Below are 19,567 nucleotides of genomic sequence, written 5' to 3'. Positions count from 1 at the left end.
AGACCCAACACTGCCCATAGACTCAACACTGCACCATAGACTCAACACTGCCCATAGACTCAGCACTGCCCATAGACTCAACACTGCACCATAGACTCGACACTGCCTATAGACTGAACACTACCCATAGACTCAGCACTGCCCATAGACTCAACACTGCCCATAGACTCAGCGCTGCCCATAGATTCGACACTACCCATAGACTCAACACTGCCCATAGACTCGACACTACCCATAAACTCGACACTGCCCATAGACTCAGCACTGCCCATAGACTCATCACTGCCCATATACTCAACACTGCCCATAGACTCAACACTGCCCATAGACTCAGCACTGCCCATAGACTCGACACTACCCATAGACTCAGCAACGAAAGACACACATTCGCCCGTTTTCTCATTGAAAATAGGTACATTTACAAATATCACTGTCCTGGTCACAAAAGCAAAGTTTATGGGGAATAATATCCAATTTCTGTACTTTTGAGGCATAAGCAATTAGGAAATAACACTACCCAGGAACAAAGGAATATATAATTCACCACAAACATCGATTCTTATCCCTTGACGGTATCACGCTGATTTGCTACATCACGCGTGTCCGACAATCGGGTGCTTAAACGATCAAATTGTAAACTTGATTTTATGTTACCAGCTAAGGCCCACTGACCCGACCATCACAAATGATGTCTCAACGTGAAGTGGTTTCTCGCGTGGGAACTTATAGCCGCAAAACAATCTAAATGATCAAATTGACTTAAAAAAAATATAAATGGGGAAGGAAAAACCGGAGGACGTGGAGAATAATTCCACGCGATCACGGGGAGAGAGACACGCAAACTCGAAATATACAGCAGGTGTCAGGGTGGGGATTGAACCCACGGTCTCCTGCATACCAGGCGAGGTAGTTAACATCTCCTAGCCACCGTGATGATGAGAGAGAGATACACGCAAACTCGAAATATACAGCGGCAGGTGTCAGGGTGGGGATTGAACCCACGGTCTCCTGCATACCAGGCGAGGTAGTTAACATCTCGTCATCGTGGCTCCAATTTTTTAAAAGTTTGCCGGTTGCGTGCAATGCATGCGGTTCCACGCGATCCATGCCGCAGCCACGAGTGGCCGCTACGTTCACGACAAAGATGGGGTGGTGGAGGTGTAAGAGTTACACCCGCACTCCAGAGCGGATCATTACGTGAACTCGGGCCCTTATCTCGCAGAGAGGAGCGGTCCTTGCGTATTTCACGCACGGCTGCTGGAAGTTCGTCAGCGGCATCGGTCCAAAGCCAGCCCCCCTTGACCCTAGCCAATGAGGTACCTCCGATTAGCACAGTTGGCCACGTACGGTGCGAAAGAAGTGACGTACATGCATACGGAATGTCGGAAACCGGTCCAGAGTTCCGATTGCGTTTGAACAAATGCTAATTTAAAAAAATAAATGTACTCCAAGGCAGGCTGTCTAGGCTGATGGGATGTGTAAACAAACATTCTCCGCTTTATTTATTCTCCGCTTATGTTGCTTACATTGATATATTCACGTTCTCCACAAACGACGCTGATGACGATGTCGCGTTGCGTGTAAAGGGGACTTAGCGAAGCGCGCCCCCCCCCCCCCAAAGCGCGGGGCCCAGGGCGGCCGCCCCGATTCGCCGTGGCCTGGGGGAGGAACCCCTGAACACCACAAGACGCGGCGGAGGCCGCAATCCGCAAGGACGATGACTCCACAACGTGCAAGGATGCTGTCGACTGGGTACCCACTGGCCCGGGAGATGGACAAACCCAATCACGGGACTTGCACTCGCAAAAACAAAGGTTACCACCCCACCGTAACATATTGTTAGGGGAAAGTGCTGAAAAGGGCCACTTGGCCGAAACGTCTTTTTTATTGCACTCAGCGACAGCACACGGTTCTTGTGCATCTCATTAAACGCGCAAATAAGCTGAACATATTACACCATAAAGCAGGTGCCCAAATCAAGCACGTGGTGCAAAGTACATCGCGGCTTGTTGCACATCATACGCATCAGAGTTAAAAAATGTAACGATATTGTCCAATTCTAGATTTGAAGCTTTCGTGACTGCAAAAATTCATGCTCTTAGGTTTTTTCGGTAAAGTCACGTAGGTAAAAATAAATAATGTAAATAAATAATAATAAATAATATTAAAAATTATAGAAATAAGATAATAAATCACGACGTTTCGGAGGCAACACAAGCCTCCGTCTTCAGGTGGAACCGTCACAGCACGATTGCTGAATCAAGTAAAGAGAAGTCCCAAGAGGCTGCTGCTTGTTGGTACTGAGCCTTTGTCATGTAGATGGCTATGCTGCTGAGTGGGTAAAAACTCAAGGCAGGCAACCAGCGTGTGAAAAAAGAAGCTAAACATGATAAAACAAAACTGGCTGTCTATTAGTAAACTGTACGGTATCTAAAGAATAGTACCTGTCAAATAAGATGTTCCAAATATGTGTAGTTAAATCTTTTTTGCATGGTTAATAACATCTTTCCATAGACTTAACACTTAACCCCATATATTGTCCAATACATATAATCGATACAAACACGATTAATTCACAGCACATTGTCTATCCGCTGCTAGATGAAACCCTCCCCCGCGCGCCGCGTCGGTCATGGAAGTTGATTGACCATACCTCACCACGCGGGTCAGTGCGCGTTGCCGATGGGAACTGAACTCAGGAGGCAGGGTTCACACGGAGTGCGCTAACCGCTGCGCCACCACTCCAACATAACGTAGATCGCAGGAGCGTATAAATTGCACGCGATGTAACAATACGAACACTCTCATTTTACGACGCGTCATTCGTGACTAATAGCATCCGATAGTGCCGTACATTAATTATATATATGGACAAAATCCCATAAACAGCCACTTGCAAGCAAAATAAAAACTTTTTATAAACAAATTAGGAAACGGCATCAAAACAAAAAACACAAACAACAACAACAACAAAGTTACCCCCCCCCCCATCCTCTTCTATAATTAATCAACGAAAGTTTCGCAAGAATTGTATTATACTGGAGGAGCGTCCATCATGCATGCCGCGCTATTTAAATGGCGCGCTCTGGGTCGTAATTGATTATCATCGGAATGGTTACACGCGAGCCGAGCGGGGGTACGTACGGTGGGCTTGATAATACGATCGATTATTTATGGATGAATGAGTTGAGTGAATAGCTGTACAGACACACACACGCGCGCGCACGCTTATAACCCTCTTAAACACACACGAAACGCCCGGATCATTACACGCCTGGCTATTATTATATGACCCTATTAACACACAAGACAGAGACCCCCCCCCCCCCCCCGTGTAGCCTGTAACAGACTGTAGGGGGCAAGTGCTGTTTGCGAGCACCTATGAAGGCCGGCACGGCACATGAGGCGGTGGGTGGCCACTGGCCAGCACCACGCCCGACCGCCTTTGTCTCCCCAGTTGCGATGCTTACACATCGCATCAGGTACTCATTTGAGACTGAGTCTACTACCTTTAAAAAACACGCGGAACAGACGTGCATGTACATGGACGGACAGAAACACAGTGAAGAGAGCGTGATATTTGTCGATACGCATGTCGATACACAGACAGAGACTACGGCGAAAAGAAGAAGCGTACGTTTGTCGCATTTTGTTACACGGGACGATCCCCTTCATCTGTCACAGGAAGAGGACATGCACACAAGGCGAGATTAGGCAGAACCCCACAGCAAGCTAAAGCACAGATATATACACAACATACTCTTATGTTTTTTTCGGTAAAGTCACGTAGGTAAAAATAAATAATAAAAATAAAATAAATAATAATAGAAATTATTTATAAGAATTATTATTTTTATTTATTTTATTTGTATTATTTCTTTTTACCCACGTGACTTTACCGAAAAAACCTAAGAGGACGAATCATTGCAGTCACGAAAGCTTCAAATCTAGAATGTACACAACATATATAGACACAAACACAGACATGTACAACAATGCAGACACACACGCACATTAGACATGCACATACAGTATATAACCCAGACGCGTGTGTGTATATATACAAAAGATAAAGTAACCCCCCCCCTTAGACTGTTGGGCCAAGTGCTCTTAACGAGCACCTAAGGCCGAGATGGCCGGGGTAGTCAGCACCACCCCGGCCGCCTTTGTCTCTCCGGTGCCGATGTTTGCGCTCCGTGACAGAGACTGGACTCATAACCGGTTCAGATAACCGCCAATTAGCCTCTACGCACAGAAAGACAAAGATCCCCCGTATAGCCTGCAACAGACTGTTGGGGCAAGTGCTGTTAGCGAGCACCTATTAAGGGGGTGGGTGACCCAGCACCACGCCCGGCCGCCTTTGTCTCCCCAGTGGCGATGTTGACTAGACACACACCGCACCAGGTACTCGTTTGAGGCTGAGTCGACCTTAGCGGTGGAGGCCCAGGACCGTTTCAGACAATCGTCAGCGGCGTTGGACTCCGCGAGCGTAGCGCGCTCACCGCTTCCCCCACACACGACACACACACACACTGACACACACATACACAGACACACACTCACAGACACACACACACAGACACACACACAGACACACACACACAGACACACACAGACACACACACACAAGACACACACACAGACACACACACAGACACACAAACAGACACACACACACACAACACACACACAAGACACACACACACACAAGACACACAAGACACACACACAACACACACGCACACACAAGACACACACACACACAAGACACACACACAGACACACACAACACACACACACAACACACACGCACACACAAGACACACACACACACAAGACACACACACACAAGACACACACACAGACACACACACAAGACACACAAACAAGACACACAAACAAGACACACAAGACACACACACAAGACACACACACACAAGACACACACACAAGACACACACACAGACACGCACACACAAGACACGCACAAGACACACACACACAACACACACACACGACACACACAACACACGCGACACACAAGACACACACACAAGACACACAAACAAGACACACAAGACACACACACAATACACACACACAAGACACACACACAAGACGCACACACAAGACACACACACAGACACACACCGTGAACGGTCACCCACTCACTGTGCACCGTCACTCACTCACTGTGCACCGTCACCCACTCACTGTGCACCGTCACCCACTGCGCACCGTCACGTCGACAGCGCGGGCTGTGAACGGCGCTCTCCGATGTGGTGGTGGGTTGGGGGGCGAACGAAGCGAGGGCTCGGATAACGACGCGCGCACATCGCCATCTGATCAGTGCCCGATTCTCCTCGTAGCACAAGTAGCTACTACACGTAGCTACTACACGTGTAGTAGCTACTATACGTGTACTACACATGTGTAGTACTACACATGTGTAGTAGCTGCATGTGTAGTAGCTACATGTGTAGTAGCTACTACATGTGTAGTAGCTGCACGTGTAGTAGCTGCACGTGTAGTAGTAGCTACATGTAGTAGCTACATGTAGTAGTAGCTACTACATGTAGCTACTACACATGTAGTAGCTACTGCACGTGTAGTAGCTACTGCACGTGTAGTAGCTACTGCACGTGTAGTAGCTACATGTAGTAGTAGCTACTACATGTAGCTACTACACGTGAAGTATTGTGCTACGAACCCGGCACCTCCAACGTCCTGCGCCTCCGATGAGCACATACACAAGTGCAGTGCGCTAACCGCTGCGCCACCGCTCCTCGCGCGCAAACGCAATACAAACCGTCTCGTCCATGGCGGGCACATTTTTTAGTTTTCGAGAATAAACTGAAATTGCTGCCGATGGCCGAGAGAGAATACGCAGCGTCGTACGTGTCCCTATTGTACCAGACACAGCACCGCACACACACAGAGACACGCGGCTACGGACACAGTGAGCGGGCGAGCGGTGGCCCAGTGGTTGACGCACTGCGCCCGTGACCCTTGCGGCCTTCGACCGAGATCGATTCCAAGCCGCGGTTTGCTCACAATCAGTGACGAGTGATATACGAACACAATCTCCGCATTGACCAGGGTGGTGAAGTATGGCCAAACAACAGCCCTGCCCGCTTAAGCGACGCGGCGTGGAGAGAGAGAGAGAGGCGGGGGGGGAGGTTTCCACCCCCAAGCAATGGGAATCGAACTCGGGAAGTGGAGTTCATAGCGCCACTGGCGCTAAGCATTGTGCCGGCAATCGTCGCACAGAGATGTCGGATGCTTGTGTCAAACACACGGGCGATGTGTAAGGTCCAGACACGGACGCGCCGTCAGACCCGACTCAAAGACTCTACCCTACTAGAAACGCCGATAGAAAAAGGCGTAAATCACGCTGGAGTTTTCTTACGGATATAACGCGATGTCAATGCCAATGGCATCGTCTGTTAACGCTTTTGTCGGACACACGCGTAGACACACACCGAGTCTCAGATATATAGATAGAACTCAGATGTCTCACGTACATAACGCTCTGCATTTGTCTCATTACATAGACAGATGTCATCTAACGCGTAGAGACATTTCTCAGATATGCAGACAGACAATGTCTGTGTCGTATACGTAACGCCCCGTTTCCTTTACACAGATATAATACACGTGCACCATCTGTGAATAACGCAGCTGCTATGCACAGAGAGCACAGAATCACACACGAAGATACACAAACATATACGCAGTTAGTTATATATCAACAAAAAACACGCACAAGTGCATTAATAAAGTCACAAAAACATATGGAAACACACAGAAATGCATTAATACAAACACACACATATAGCCACAATAATGTATATGCTTGCAGACGTGTATACAGACACAGAGACGTGCAAGTAAATACACACACATACATACATATATACAAAGACGTGTTCATATAGAGAATGTCTAAATACGTCTTGATAGATATATACTCTAACATGAACATGTATATTCGCAGGCGTTCGTGTCTTTAGACAGTCATGTGCGCGTATCAGTTCGACAAACACACAGACTAACAGGCACAAAGACGCACACACACACACATAGACACGTGTATAGAAAGACAGAGACCCCCCATGAAACTTTGAACAGACTGTTGGGGCGAGCGCTGTTGACGATCACCGATGAACGCCAACACAGCACACGGGGGAACGGGTGCTGCCAATACCACAACCCGCGGCCGCCTTTGTCTCCCCCCCCATTGCTAATGTTTACACGCCGGATTCTCATTTAAGGTCGAGTCGACCTAGGGCGAAGACCCAAGACCGGTTTAAATGTTCACCGCTGCAATTGGTGGTGGTAATTGTGGAATGCTTTTGATGTTGTCTACGGGCCGAAGTTGCTCTTGGTAAAACAGAAGAGAGAACGTCTAAGCTCAACGAGCTTTGCTCGGTGGGGAATCAACTTGTGATGAGTCTTCTTACTCTGAGCGCGAATTCATCCTCGGGGTCGCCGAGTTTGTAGCGCAAAGCGCAAACCACGACACTGGCGATTCCCACCCGCCTCCGACACGCAGCCCCACACGCTCCACTCACCCCACTCACCCCACGCTCCCCACGCTCCCCACTCACCCCACGCTCCCCACTCACCCCACTCACTCCACTCACCCCACTCACTCCACTCACCCCACGCTCCCCACTCACCCCACACTCCCCACTCCCCCCACTCACTCCACTCACCCCACTCACCCCACGCTCCCCACGCTCCCCACTCACCCCACACTCCCCACTCCCCCCACTCACTCCACTCACCCCACGCTCCCCACTCACCCCACACTCCCCACTCCCCCCACTCACTCCACTCACCCCACTCACTCCACTCACCCCACTCACCCCACTCACCCCACACTCCCCACTCCCCCCACTCACTCCACTCACCCCACTCACTCCACTCACTCCACTCACCCCACTCACCCCACGCTCCCCACTCACCCCACACTCCCCACTCCCCCCACTCACCCCACGCTCCCCACTCACCCCACACTCCCCACTCCCTCCACTCACTCCACTCACCCCACTCACCCCACGCTCCCCACGCTCCCCACTCACCCCACACTCCCCACTCCCCCCACTCACTCCACTCACCCCACTCACTCCACTCACCCCACTCACCCCACTCACCCCACACTCCCCACTCCCCCCACTCACTCCACTCACCCCACTCACTCCACTCACTCCACTCACCCCACTCACCCCACGCTCCCCACTCACCCCACACTCCCCACTCCCCCCACTCACTCCACTCACCCCACTCACTCCACTCACCCCACTCACCCCACACTCTCCACACACCCCACTCACCCCACTCACTCCACTCACCCCACTCACCCCACGCTCCCCACGCTCCCCACTCACCCCACACTCCCCACTCCCCCCACTCACTCCACTCACCCCACTCACTCCACTCACCCCACTCACCCCACTCACCCCACACTCCCCACTCCCCCCACTCACTCCACTCACCCCACTCACTCCACTCACCCCACTCACCCCACACTCTCCACACACCCCACACTCCCCACTCACCCCACTCACCCCACTCACCCCACGCTCCCCACACTCCCCACTCATCCCACTCACCCCACTCTCCCCACTCTCCCCACTCTCCCCACTCGCCCCACTCGCCCCACTCTCCCCACTCTCCCCACTCATCCCACTCACCCCACTCTCCCCACTCATCCCACTCACCCCACTCTCCCCACTCTCCCCACTCACCCCACTCGCGCCCACACTCCCCACACTCCCCACTCACCCCACACTCCCCACTCACCCAACACTCTCCACACTCCCCACACACCCCACTCACCCAACTCACCAAACTAACCCCACTCACCCAACTCACCCCACACTCACCCCACACTCTCCACTCACCCCACACTCCCCACACTCCACTCACCCCACCCTCCCCACTCACCCCACACTCCCCACTCCCTCCACTCACTCCACTCACCCCACACTCTCCACTCACCCCACTCACCCCACACTCACCCCCCCCCCCCGCGACTCTCACCGCTCTCGGGCCGTCTCGTCGCGTCGTCTCCCCCGGTCCCGTCGCGGGCGACCACCACCTTGGGCATCGTCGGCCGCGGCGACAGCGGCCACGGGAGCTCCACTCGGCGATCTGTGGCAGCAGCAGCAGTAGCAGCAGCAGCAGGAGCAGCGGCAGCAGCAGCAGGATTAGTATCAGGATTAGCAGCGGCATCGGCCGAGAGAGCAGTCGGGCGAGACGAGTGACAGCAGATGAAGCAGCGTTAACATCAGCTGAGCGCCGCGATGTAAAGGCAACGCACCCGACCCCCCCCCACCACCACGACCTCCACCACGACCACCACCACCACCACGACCACCACCTCCACGACCACCACCTCCACCAAGAACACCACCACCCCCACCACCACCTCCACCTCCACCTCCACCTCCACCACCACGACCACCACCTCCACCACGACCACCACCACCACGACCACCTCCACCACCACCACCACCACCACGACCACCACCACCTCCACCACCACGACCACCACCACCACCACCACCACTCCCCACCCCCACCTCCACCACCACCTCCACCACCTCCACCACCACCACCACTTACCTTGACGAAGTTCCTGACGTCGACTCGAAAGTCGCTTTCGAGTCGACGTCTCCGTGCGAGCTCTGGGCGACGTCGCTGCCGCACGTCGCGATCGCGACTGTCGTGCGGTAACCGGCGACCTCGTAGCACAAGTAGCTACATGTGTAGTAGCTACATATGTAGCAGCTACACATGTGTAGTAGCTACACATGTGTAGTAGCTACACCATATGTAGTAGCTACATAGGTAGATACACAAGTAGTAGCTACTACATATGTAGCAGCTACTCATATGTAGTAGCTACTACACATGTGTAGCTACTACATATGTTGTAGCTACTACATATGTTGTGTAGCTACACATGTGTAGCTACACAACATGTGTAGTAGCTACACAACATATGTAGTAACACATGTGTAGTAGCTACACAACATATGTAGTAGCTACATATGTGTAGCAGCTACTACATATGTAGTAGCTACACAAGCAGCTACTACATATGTAGTAGCTACTTGTGTAGCGCTATATATGTAGTGCTACATATGTAGCTACTACATGTAGCTACATATGTAGCTACTACATGTAGCTACTACATGTAGTAGCTACATGTAGCTACATATGTAGCTACTACATGTAGCTACTACATGTAGTAGCTACATGTAGTAGCTACATGTAGCTACATATATATATGTAGCTACTACATGTAGCTACTACATGTAGCTACTACATGTAGTAGCTACATGTAGCTACTACATGTAGCTACTACATGTAGCTACTACATGTAGTAGCTACATGTAGCTACTACATGTAGCTACTACATGTAGTAGCTACATGTAGCTACTACATGTAGCTACTACTGGAGTAGCTACACAAGTAGCTACATGTGTAGTAGCTACATATGTAGTAGCTACACAACATATGTAGTAGCTACACAACATATGTAGTAGCTACACAACATATGTAGTAGCTACACAACATATGTAGTAGCTACACAACATATGTAGTAGCTACATAAGTAGCTACATATGTAGTAGCTACACAACATATGTAGTAGCTACATAAGTAGCTACTACATATGTAGTAGCTACACGTGTAGTAGCTACGACACATGTAGTAGCTATAGATGTAGTAGCTACTACATATCTAGCTACGGGCCCCGCACTTTCAAGGGCCCCGCTCTAAACGCTTTCAAACTATCAATTCCCGGTTCAGTGATTCTGCACTTGCTCTATCACCATAGTAATATACCATCTTCGACTTTTATGAACGACTGGGTGTTTTAAGGTGTGCGATTAGTCGTATTATCTAGCTGCGTAGCAAATAAAAAATAAATAAAAATTTACTATGGAAATTAAAAATTTATGAGTTTTAATATTTGTGTCATTTTTAAAATGTAGGTCCCCTTTATAACATAATGCTACAGGCCCCGCGCCTAGCTTCATCCGGCACTGCACGGACGGCGCTCAACATCAGCCGCAGCAGTCCGCAACGCTGTTCCAGGCCATTACTTTGGAACGTAGCATCCACCTCGCCCGATCTTGTCCTCGCGATAACGACTATCCCCAGTAAGCAAGCCCACTTTGGCACGAGGTTGAAACCACTGGACCGACGTTCGCCCGACGTTCAACGCTTACTGGGATGTGAATACAGGGTCCAAGTAATATAGGGTTCAAGTCCAATCACGTTTAATTGTTTAACCACGTAACTAGTGCCGGATTGGCGTTTTTGTAATCTAGTGGTAGTGCCTTACGCCGGCAATCCTCTGGATGTAGACAGCGTGCACGGATAGCAGCCACTTGTTCTCTGCCTTACGAGTTCAATGCGACGAGTTATCATTCCCGCAGAGGTTTTTGCTTTTTTTTACACACTTTTATTTAACTCACTCTGTCTGTTGGAGTTGTTGTCGTTGTTGTTGTATACTCAAATCTTGTAACTCCATTTTAAACCACTTGCCAATGTGGTATCGACTGCAAACTTGGTATACTCATGTCATACTGATGACAATACTATATTCTATCATATATATTTTTAAACATTCTTTTTTTATATGTTATGTTTCGGCTTGGGTCTAATTGTCCACGGTCAACTGACGTTGGCTGTAATTGGCCACGGCCTCTTACGTTATGGCAAGCTTCGGGGCCACTTCCTGGAGTCGTGGAATTCTTCCATTAAAGCGTGTTTATTTATTTATTTTAAATATATACATTATTTACTTACTCGGCACACGGCACAAAACTAACCAACTCTCTTGCGTTCTGGACTCAGACAGTTGTTGGCAACTACTCCGTCAACAAAAGCTACGCCGCTTGCTATTTCCGTTTGCTGTACGGTCGTCATTCAAATGGGCCGTGTCCCGCCATAGGAATGTGGAGTTTACATCACCAATCACTCCCCATAGTATCGAAGGCAAAGCGAGTGCACACTTTTACCACGAGCGGGTCCTGCAACGTTTTACTTCTCGCCCGATATGTTCCGGAATGCTGCGATAGGGGCTGGCTCGGTGGGTTGTCGGCGTACGGCACTACCACTACATCCACAATGCTCCCTCTGGTATTGTACCCACGCGTACCATACATCCCTGCAACCTTCTCTACACGATGCTGCACGGCGTGTGAAACCAACTCCTGGAACAGCTCTCCGCAGGACTTGTTCGTGCTGAAGTTCAGCACCGGTAATGACCGAGTTGAAGATACAAAAAAGCTAAAAGGTGTCCTATGGAAAACTAAACATATGTTTTTATTTCACCAGGTAAGGCTCACTGAGCTATATTTTTTGTCAGATGCGACCTGGCTATCACACATGATAGCTCAACGAAGTGGCTCATCATCGTATGGAAATGTAGAGCATGCCAAATACTCAAAACGCGTGATGTCGATTCGAAATGTGGAGGGAAAAACCGGAGGACCCGGGGAAAAAATTCACGCAACCACGGGGAGAGAGAGAGACACACACGCAAACTCCACATATACTACAGGCGCCGGGGGTCGGGATCGAACCCACGACCTCCTGTGTACCAGGCGAGGTAGTTGACATCTCCTAGCCGCTGAGAGAGGAAGAAACGAACACGAGATCGAGTCCGCGCATCTTGGCAATCAGTACATTGCCAAGGAAGATTACACCCCCCCCCCCAACTGAACCGGTCCCGGGCCTCCCCTATGTTGACTCAGACTTAAATGAATATCTGCATCGGGCGTGTAAACCATCCGCACTGGGGAGACAAAGGCGGCCGGGCGTGGTGTTGGCCACCCACCCCCTCGTGTGCCGTTCCGGCCTTCATAGGTACTACTCGCTAACAGCACTTGCCCCAACAGTCTGTTACAGGCTACACGGGAGATCTTTGTCTTAGTTTTTAAATATACATCTATGTGTGTGTTTGTATATGTGGGGAGCGATAGTTGAGTGGTTAGCGCATTGTGCTACGATCCCCGGCGAGGCGAGTTCGATTACCCGCCCAAGACCAACAATATCAGCACTGGGGAGACAAATGCGACGTGGTGTTGGCAGCCAACACGCCCGTCATAGGTGCTCGCGAACAACGTGTCCCAACGATCTGTCAAAGCCTCTACGGGGGGCATCTGTGTCTCTTCGCCTGTGATGCGATGTGTGTGTCAGTGTGTGTGTGTGTGTCGGTGTGTGTGTGTCGGTGTGTGTGTGTCGGTGTGTGTGTGTCGGTGTGTGTGTGTTTCGGTGTGGGTGTGTGTCTGTGTGAGTGTGTGTGTGTCGGTGTGTGTGTGTGTGTCGGTGTGTGTGTGTGTCGGTGTGTGTCTGTCGGTGTGTGTGTCGGTGTGTGTGTGTGTCGGGGTGTGTGTGTGTGTGTGTGTAGGTGTGTGTGTCAGTGTGTGTCAGTGTGTGTGTGTCAGTGTGTGTGTGTCAGTGTGTGTGTGTGTCAGTGTGTGTGTGTCGGTGTGTGTGTGTCAGTGTGTGTGTGTCGGTGTGTGTGTGTCGGTGTGTGTGTGTCAGTGTGTGTGTGTCGGTGTGTGTCGGTGTGTGTGTGTCAGTGTGTGTAGGTGTGTGTGTGTCGGTGTGTGTGTCAGTATGTGCGTGTCGGTGTGTGTGTGTGTGTGTCGGTGTGTGTCGGTGTGTGTGTGTCAGTGTGTGCGTGTCGGTGTGTGTGTGTGTCGGTGTGTGTCGGTGTGTGTGTGTGTCGGTGTATGTGTGTCAGTGTGTGTGTGTGTGCGCACTCGTTCGACGCAGTCACAATTGCAAACACCGTCAAACAAATGACGCTTCTTCGCCGGTTGCTGCTAAATCAAACACGCGTGGGATACACGCGCATGTAGACACACTGATAGCATACACCGCTACTATTCAGGAGTTACACTAAATCTCCTGTGTATGTATATACATACACACACAGTTGTGTGTGTATGTATATACACAGGATTGACTGTACATATCTACATGAACATTTGAGTAGGGAACTAATTGTGTCGTCTCGGAGCATCGCCACGGCTCTGTTCCCACTTCATTGAAACACTCTTCCCGAAACACTCTACAACACTCTCAAAACACTCTACAACACTCTCAAAACACTCTACCACACTCTCAAAAAACTCTCAAAACACTCCACCACTCTCTCAAAACACTCTCAAAACACTCTACCACACTCGCAAACACTCTCAAAACACTCTACCACTCTCTCAAAAAACTCTCAAAACACTCTACCACTCTCTCAAAACACTCTACCACACTCTCAAAACACTCTACCACTCTCTCAAAACACTCTACCACACTCTCAAAACACTCTAAAAACACTCTACCACTCCCTCAAAACACTCTCAAAACACTCTACCACTCTCTCAAAACACTCTACCACACTCTCAAAACACTCTCAAAACACTCTACCACTCTCTCAAGACACTCTCAAAACACTCTACCACACTCTCAAAACACTCCACCACACTCTTAAAACACTCTTCACAATACACACTATCCCTATACACACACACACCGAAGATGCCATCTAAGCCATGCCATTTATTTTGTCCTGAGCGTGTCCATTGACATGAGTGGTCTTTCGCGAACGGATATATTGATTGTGTATATATAATACTATGTATATATATAAAATACCGCGTGTGTGTATGTATATAAATACATACACACACACACAGTATCGTGAGTGTTTCGTGGAAGTCGAGCGGTGTTTCTCCGGGCCACGGTCAAAGTCAGCGGCGAGTGATGCCCGAATCAAAGTCGCTCACTGCGTGGGGAGGGCCACACCGAGACTGCGTGGCCCAAGCCACCAACAGAGACTCACACAGCCCTGTGGCCTGTAGTGGTGACATTGACAAAAGGCGCTTGCCACGTTCGCGATGGGCCTCCACTTGTTTTAACATTTAAATCGCAAACTCGTTTTTCTTCAGATGAGCGCCGTTGGCTTACGGCTAAACGTGCGTCCACGTGGAGTGGCAATTGGGGCCCTCGTTCAAGTGGCCGTGATCGTCAACGAACACAAAGACAAAGATCCCCCGTGTACCCTTAACAGACTGCAGGGGCAAGTGCTGTTAGCGAGCACCTATGAAGGCCGGAACGGTACACGAGGGAGGTGGGTGGCCAGCACCACGCCCGACCGCCTTTGTCTCCCCCAGTGGCGATGTTTACACACCACACCAGGTACTAATTTCAGGCTGAGCCGACCTAGGGGAGGCCCAGGACCGGTTCAGATAATCGTCACTGGTGTTGGCCGTGAGCGGGAATCGAACCCGTGTCGCTAGTTTCATAGCGCAGCGCGCTAACCGCTGCACCACCGCTCCCACAACGAACACGGCCACACACACACAGACACACCACCGACATGTACAAACACAATGGGAGAGACACACACACACGCACAACGTGGACACGTACTAACTAACTACTACACGTCGGTGCTGGTGGGTTAGATCGAGTGCGTGTGTCGTACAAACCCAGGGCCAACGCAACTCAGCCACTTGCTAAAGTTGCCGCGTGCCGTTCGCGTGGCGATCTTACGAGTTTGTCTGTGTGGCGGTGGGTTGCACGACAGACACACACACCACACAACACAACTCACGCGCGCTCGAACCCACCGGAACAACTTTAAATGACGAAGAAAAATTGCTCGCGACAAAGTCTACTACGTGTTAAACCACACGTACACAAGTACCGGCAGAGTACAAAGAATCGCCCGTATAGCCTTCACAGACTTTTGGAGGCAAGTGCCGCTCGCGAGCCCCTGCAACGCACGCGCCACCCGTGTTCAACTTACAACAACAGCCGCATACAACAACAGTCACATGCAACAACAGTCGCATACAACAACAGTCGCATGCAACAACAGCAATCTCCTTCAACAGACTGTTGGGGCACACGTGCTGTTAGCGAGCGACAGCGCCTACGAAGGCCGCGGACTGTGCGGCACACGAGGGGGAAGTGGGTGGTCAGCAGCACCACGCCCGCACGACTTCGCTCACCAGTGGCGACAGAACTACACAACAACTCGCTCACACACAGAGACACACACACTGAGAGAGACACACACAAAGACACACTGAGAGAGACAGAGAGACACACACAGAGAGACACACACACCAAGAGAGACAGAGAGACACCGAGAGAGACACACACACCGAGAGACACATACACACCGAGACACACACACCCAGAGACACACACACACCGAGAGAGACACACACACACACCGAGACACATACAGAAAGACACACACACACCGAGAGAGACAGAGGGACACACACACAGAGACACAGAGAGAGAGACACACACACACAGATACACACACACCGAGAGAGAGACAGAGAGAGAGAGACACACACACCGAGACACACACCGAGAGAGAGAGAGACGCACACACACCGAGAGAGACACACACAGAGAGACACACACACACACCCCGAGACAGAGAGACACACACAGAGAGAGACAGAGAGATACACACACACCGAGAGAGAGACACACACACACCGAGAGACACAGAGACACACACACATAGAGAGAGACACACACATACCCCGAGACAGAGAGACACACACAGAGAGAGACAGAGAGAGACACAAACACACTGAGACACACACACACAGAGACACACACACACTGAGAGAGACACACACACACCGAGAGAGACAGAGAGAAAGAGACACACACAGAGACACACACACACCGAGAGAGAGACACACAGAGAGACAGAGAGAGACACACACAGTGAGACACACACAGAGAGAGACACACACCTAGAGACACACACACACACTGAGAGAGAGACACACACCGAGAGACACACACACAGAGAGAGAGAGACACACATCGAGATACACCGAGAGACACACACACCGAGACACACCGAGAGAGACACACACACCGAGACACACCGAGAGACACACACACCGAGAGAGAGACACACACACGCACACCAACGTACCTGCGCGTGTGTGTAAAGTGGCAGTCCCGTGTCTCTTCAAGACGCGCGCACAACAAGGTGATGTTCTCACGCCGAAAGTTGTCCCTCTCGTCCTTGCCGACCCCCCTAACGCGCACTCAACACTCCTGGCTGCGTCAAAGTCATTCCGCCGTGGTGCTGGTGGTGGTGGTGGTGATGTTGCTTTTATTTGCGCGGCTGCCGCAGATTTCTTCTCGTTTTCTCATTCACGGACCTGGAGGCAAGCGACTCGCTTCAACAACAAATGTAACTTCTCTCTTAACTCGTACAAAACGAGAAGCCGCCGCCGTCGCAAACGCAGCCGCAGCCTTTGCTGGCGAGCTTTTCAACAGCACCACGACCCTCTTCGTAAGGCAGTAGGAGACGGCGGCGTGAACCCGACGGAGCCAGGCTGCCCTACGTGCGTGTGTCCGAGCGAGCGAGCGAGTGAGTGAGCGCCTCCTCCTCCTCCTCCAGCTCAGCACAAGCGACTCTCTCGCTCGACTGAGCTCCGGCTCCGCGCGCGCCCCGGGGCATTATCGGTGCGCGCGCGCGCCGCGCGGAGCGCTCCCCCACGCGGTGATGCGCCGCGCGGATGAAGCACGCGGTTCGAGGGGCGGTGCTGCGACCCACCATCACCCCCCCCTTCCTCCTCGTCCTCCTCCTCCATCTCTACGCGTCCATCCAACCCAACGCGGAATGTCGACTTCCATCGCCGATGTAGCCGCTAACATCATCGACATCATCATCGTCGCTACGCACTCCGTTGATACATTTTCAAGCAGCGCACTTTGTCTGCCTGGTCTCTCTCTCTCTCCGCCGTGTCTCTTGCCACGCTGCGACTTGCTAAGGCAGTGGTGAATCTCCGGAGGCAATGGCCACATCTTATCGAGTGAAATGTGAATTCGCCACGACGCTGGTGGGACGGGCTTCGTCGCCGACTTGGAAAGTTATTAAACTCAACTACAAACTGTAGAGGTCTTCTTGGTTCTTTCGGTAAAGTCACGTAGAAGGGAAATAATAAAAAAAACAGGTCTGTCGGAAAGACAGCGTCTGAAACGCTGTCTTTCCGACAGACCTGTTCTTCACCTGAGGGCGGCTGCTTGCGTTGTGGCCGAAACGTCGTGAGAATTATTTTATTATGTTTTATTTTTATTATTTTATTATTTCCCTTCTACGTGACTTTACCGAAAGAACCAAGAAGATGAATCACTGCATTCACGAAAGCTTTAAATCGAAATTTAACTGTAGAGGTGTTTGTTGTTGCTGTTGTTGTATTTAACCAGGTAAGGGCCGCTGAGCTGGGCATTGCTCTTTTTCAGAAGCGACGTGGCCGCAAATGATAGCCCAACAAAGTGTGGCTTATCATCCTCACGTGGAAATGTATCGGAGCATCCAAATACTCTCCAGACGTGTGTTGATTCGCGTGTTGATTGAATTGACAACAGACATCTGACACTGCGTTTGGCATTGAGTGGTGCGCACATACAATTAACAAGAATAAATACAAACTCAACACAAGTGTCTATTAAACCGCGGCGTCCAAAATAAATATTTAAAATCGGCGACGTTTCGGGCAATGGCCCTTCTGTACAGCACAGAGAGGTCCAATACGTGATGTATACTTTTTATTTTTTTTTAAGCCATTTATTGTATTAAGTATTGTTGTTTATTGTGCTTGTACACAATTACCAATGCAGCAACCCAAACAACTCACCCCATTCGTCACCGGGTCGACGTTTCGGTGAATGGTCCTTCTTCATAGCGTGAAAGGGAAGTTATGGAGGGCAGGGGGGGGGGGTGATTAACTGACTTCCTCCACATCGCGCTGTTTAATGCGCGGCCCTGTGCACCACGAGGCGCGTTCAGACAGCTGACAAATGCGCGGTGTTGGAGTCGATGTGCGTGCAAGTTAACGATGTCAGTAGCCACTGTAAAACACAACGCTTAAACACGTGCAAAAAAAACACTGAATTACATTGTCCGTACGTTGAACTTCTTTCGCACCGTACGTAGCCAACTGTTGCAAAACTGGAGGTGCACAAGCACTCTGCTATCGAGCGCCGTGAGCGTGGAGCGAAGACGATCTTTATTACATAAATATAAAACAAGATGAAGATTACTCAACGCAAGCACAATAAAACAAACACACACACATACACACCAAATGATATATATATAGACATAAACAATTCCACAATGTTTTAACAAGTAACAACAGTACAAAAAAACACACTGAAACGATGGCCGCGCGTCAATGACAGAGACTAAACAAGTGAAAACGTTCGCACATCTAACGTAAACATCGTCGACTGTTACTGCAAAACGACACCGCGAGAAGTATGGGGACACTGGGAGAGAATGCGCGACCCGGATACATCTGGAGTCGTGTCTCGTCCTCGAGAATCACAATGCACTTGGTCGATCATCATTATCATCAGCAGCATCATCAGCAGCAGCAGCATCGTCAGCAGCAGCATCAACATCATCAGCAGCAGCATCATCATCAGCAGCATCAGCAGCAGCAACATCATCAGCAGCAGCATCATTATTAGTATCATC

The 19,567-nt window shown here is 50.5% G+C and overlaps 1 protein-coding gene across 1 annotated transcript in view; it reads right to left on the bottom strand.

Annotated features, from left to right (window-relative positions):
• LMX1B (LIM homeobox transcription factor 1 beta) overlaps positions 1-17,468 on the bottom strand; it is a 117,772-nt gene extending 100,304 nt beyond the window's left edge. The window contains exons 1-2 of the mRNA XM_078865578.1: positions 17,009-17,468; positions 9,049-9,159 (exon numbers count right to left, since the gene is read on the bottom strand). Coding sequence (XP_078721704.1) covers positions 9,049-9,115 — 67 coding nt within the window. The 5' untranslated portion in view covers positions 9,116-9,159; positions 17,009-17,468. The remainder of the gene's footprint in view (positions 1-9,048; positions 9,160-17,008) is intronic.
• Between the last annotated feature and the right edge of the window lie 2,099 nt (positions 17,469-19,567).

Source organism: Lampetra fluviatilis, chromosome 20 (genome assembly GCF_964198595.1).
Source record: "Lampetra fluviatilis chromosome 20, kcLamFluv1.1, whole genome shotgun sequence".
NCBI classification, from domain to species: Eukaryota; Metazoa; Chordata; class Hyperoartia; order Petromyzontiformes; family Petromyzontidae; genus Lampetra; species Lampetra fluviatilis.
The sequence above is the reverse complement of the archived record's forward strand: the minus strand, read 5'-3'. Positions and strand labels throughout refer to the sequence as shown.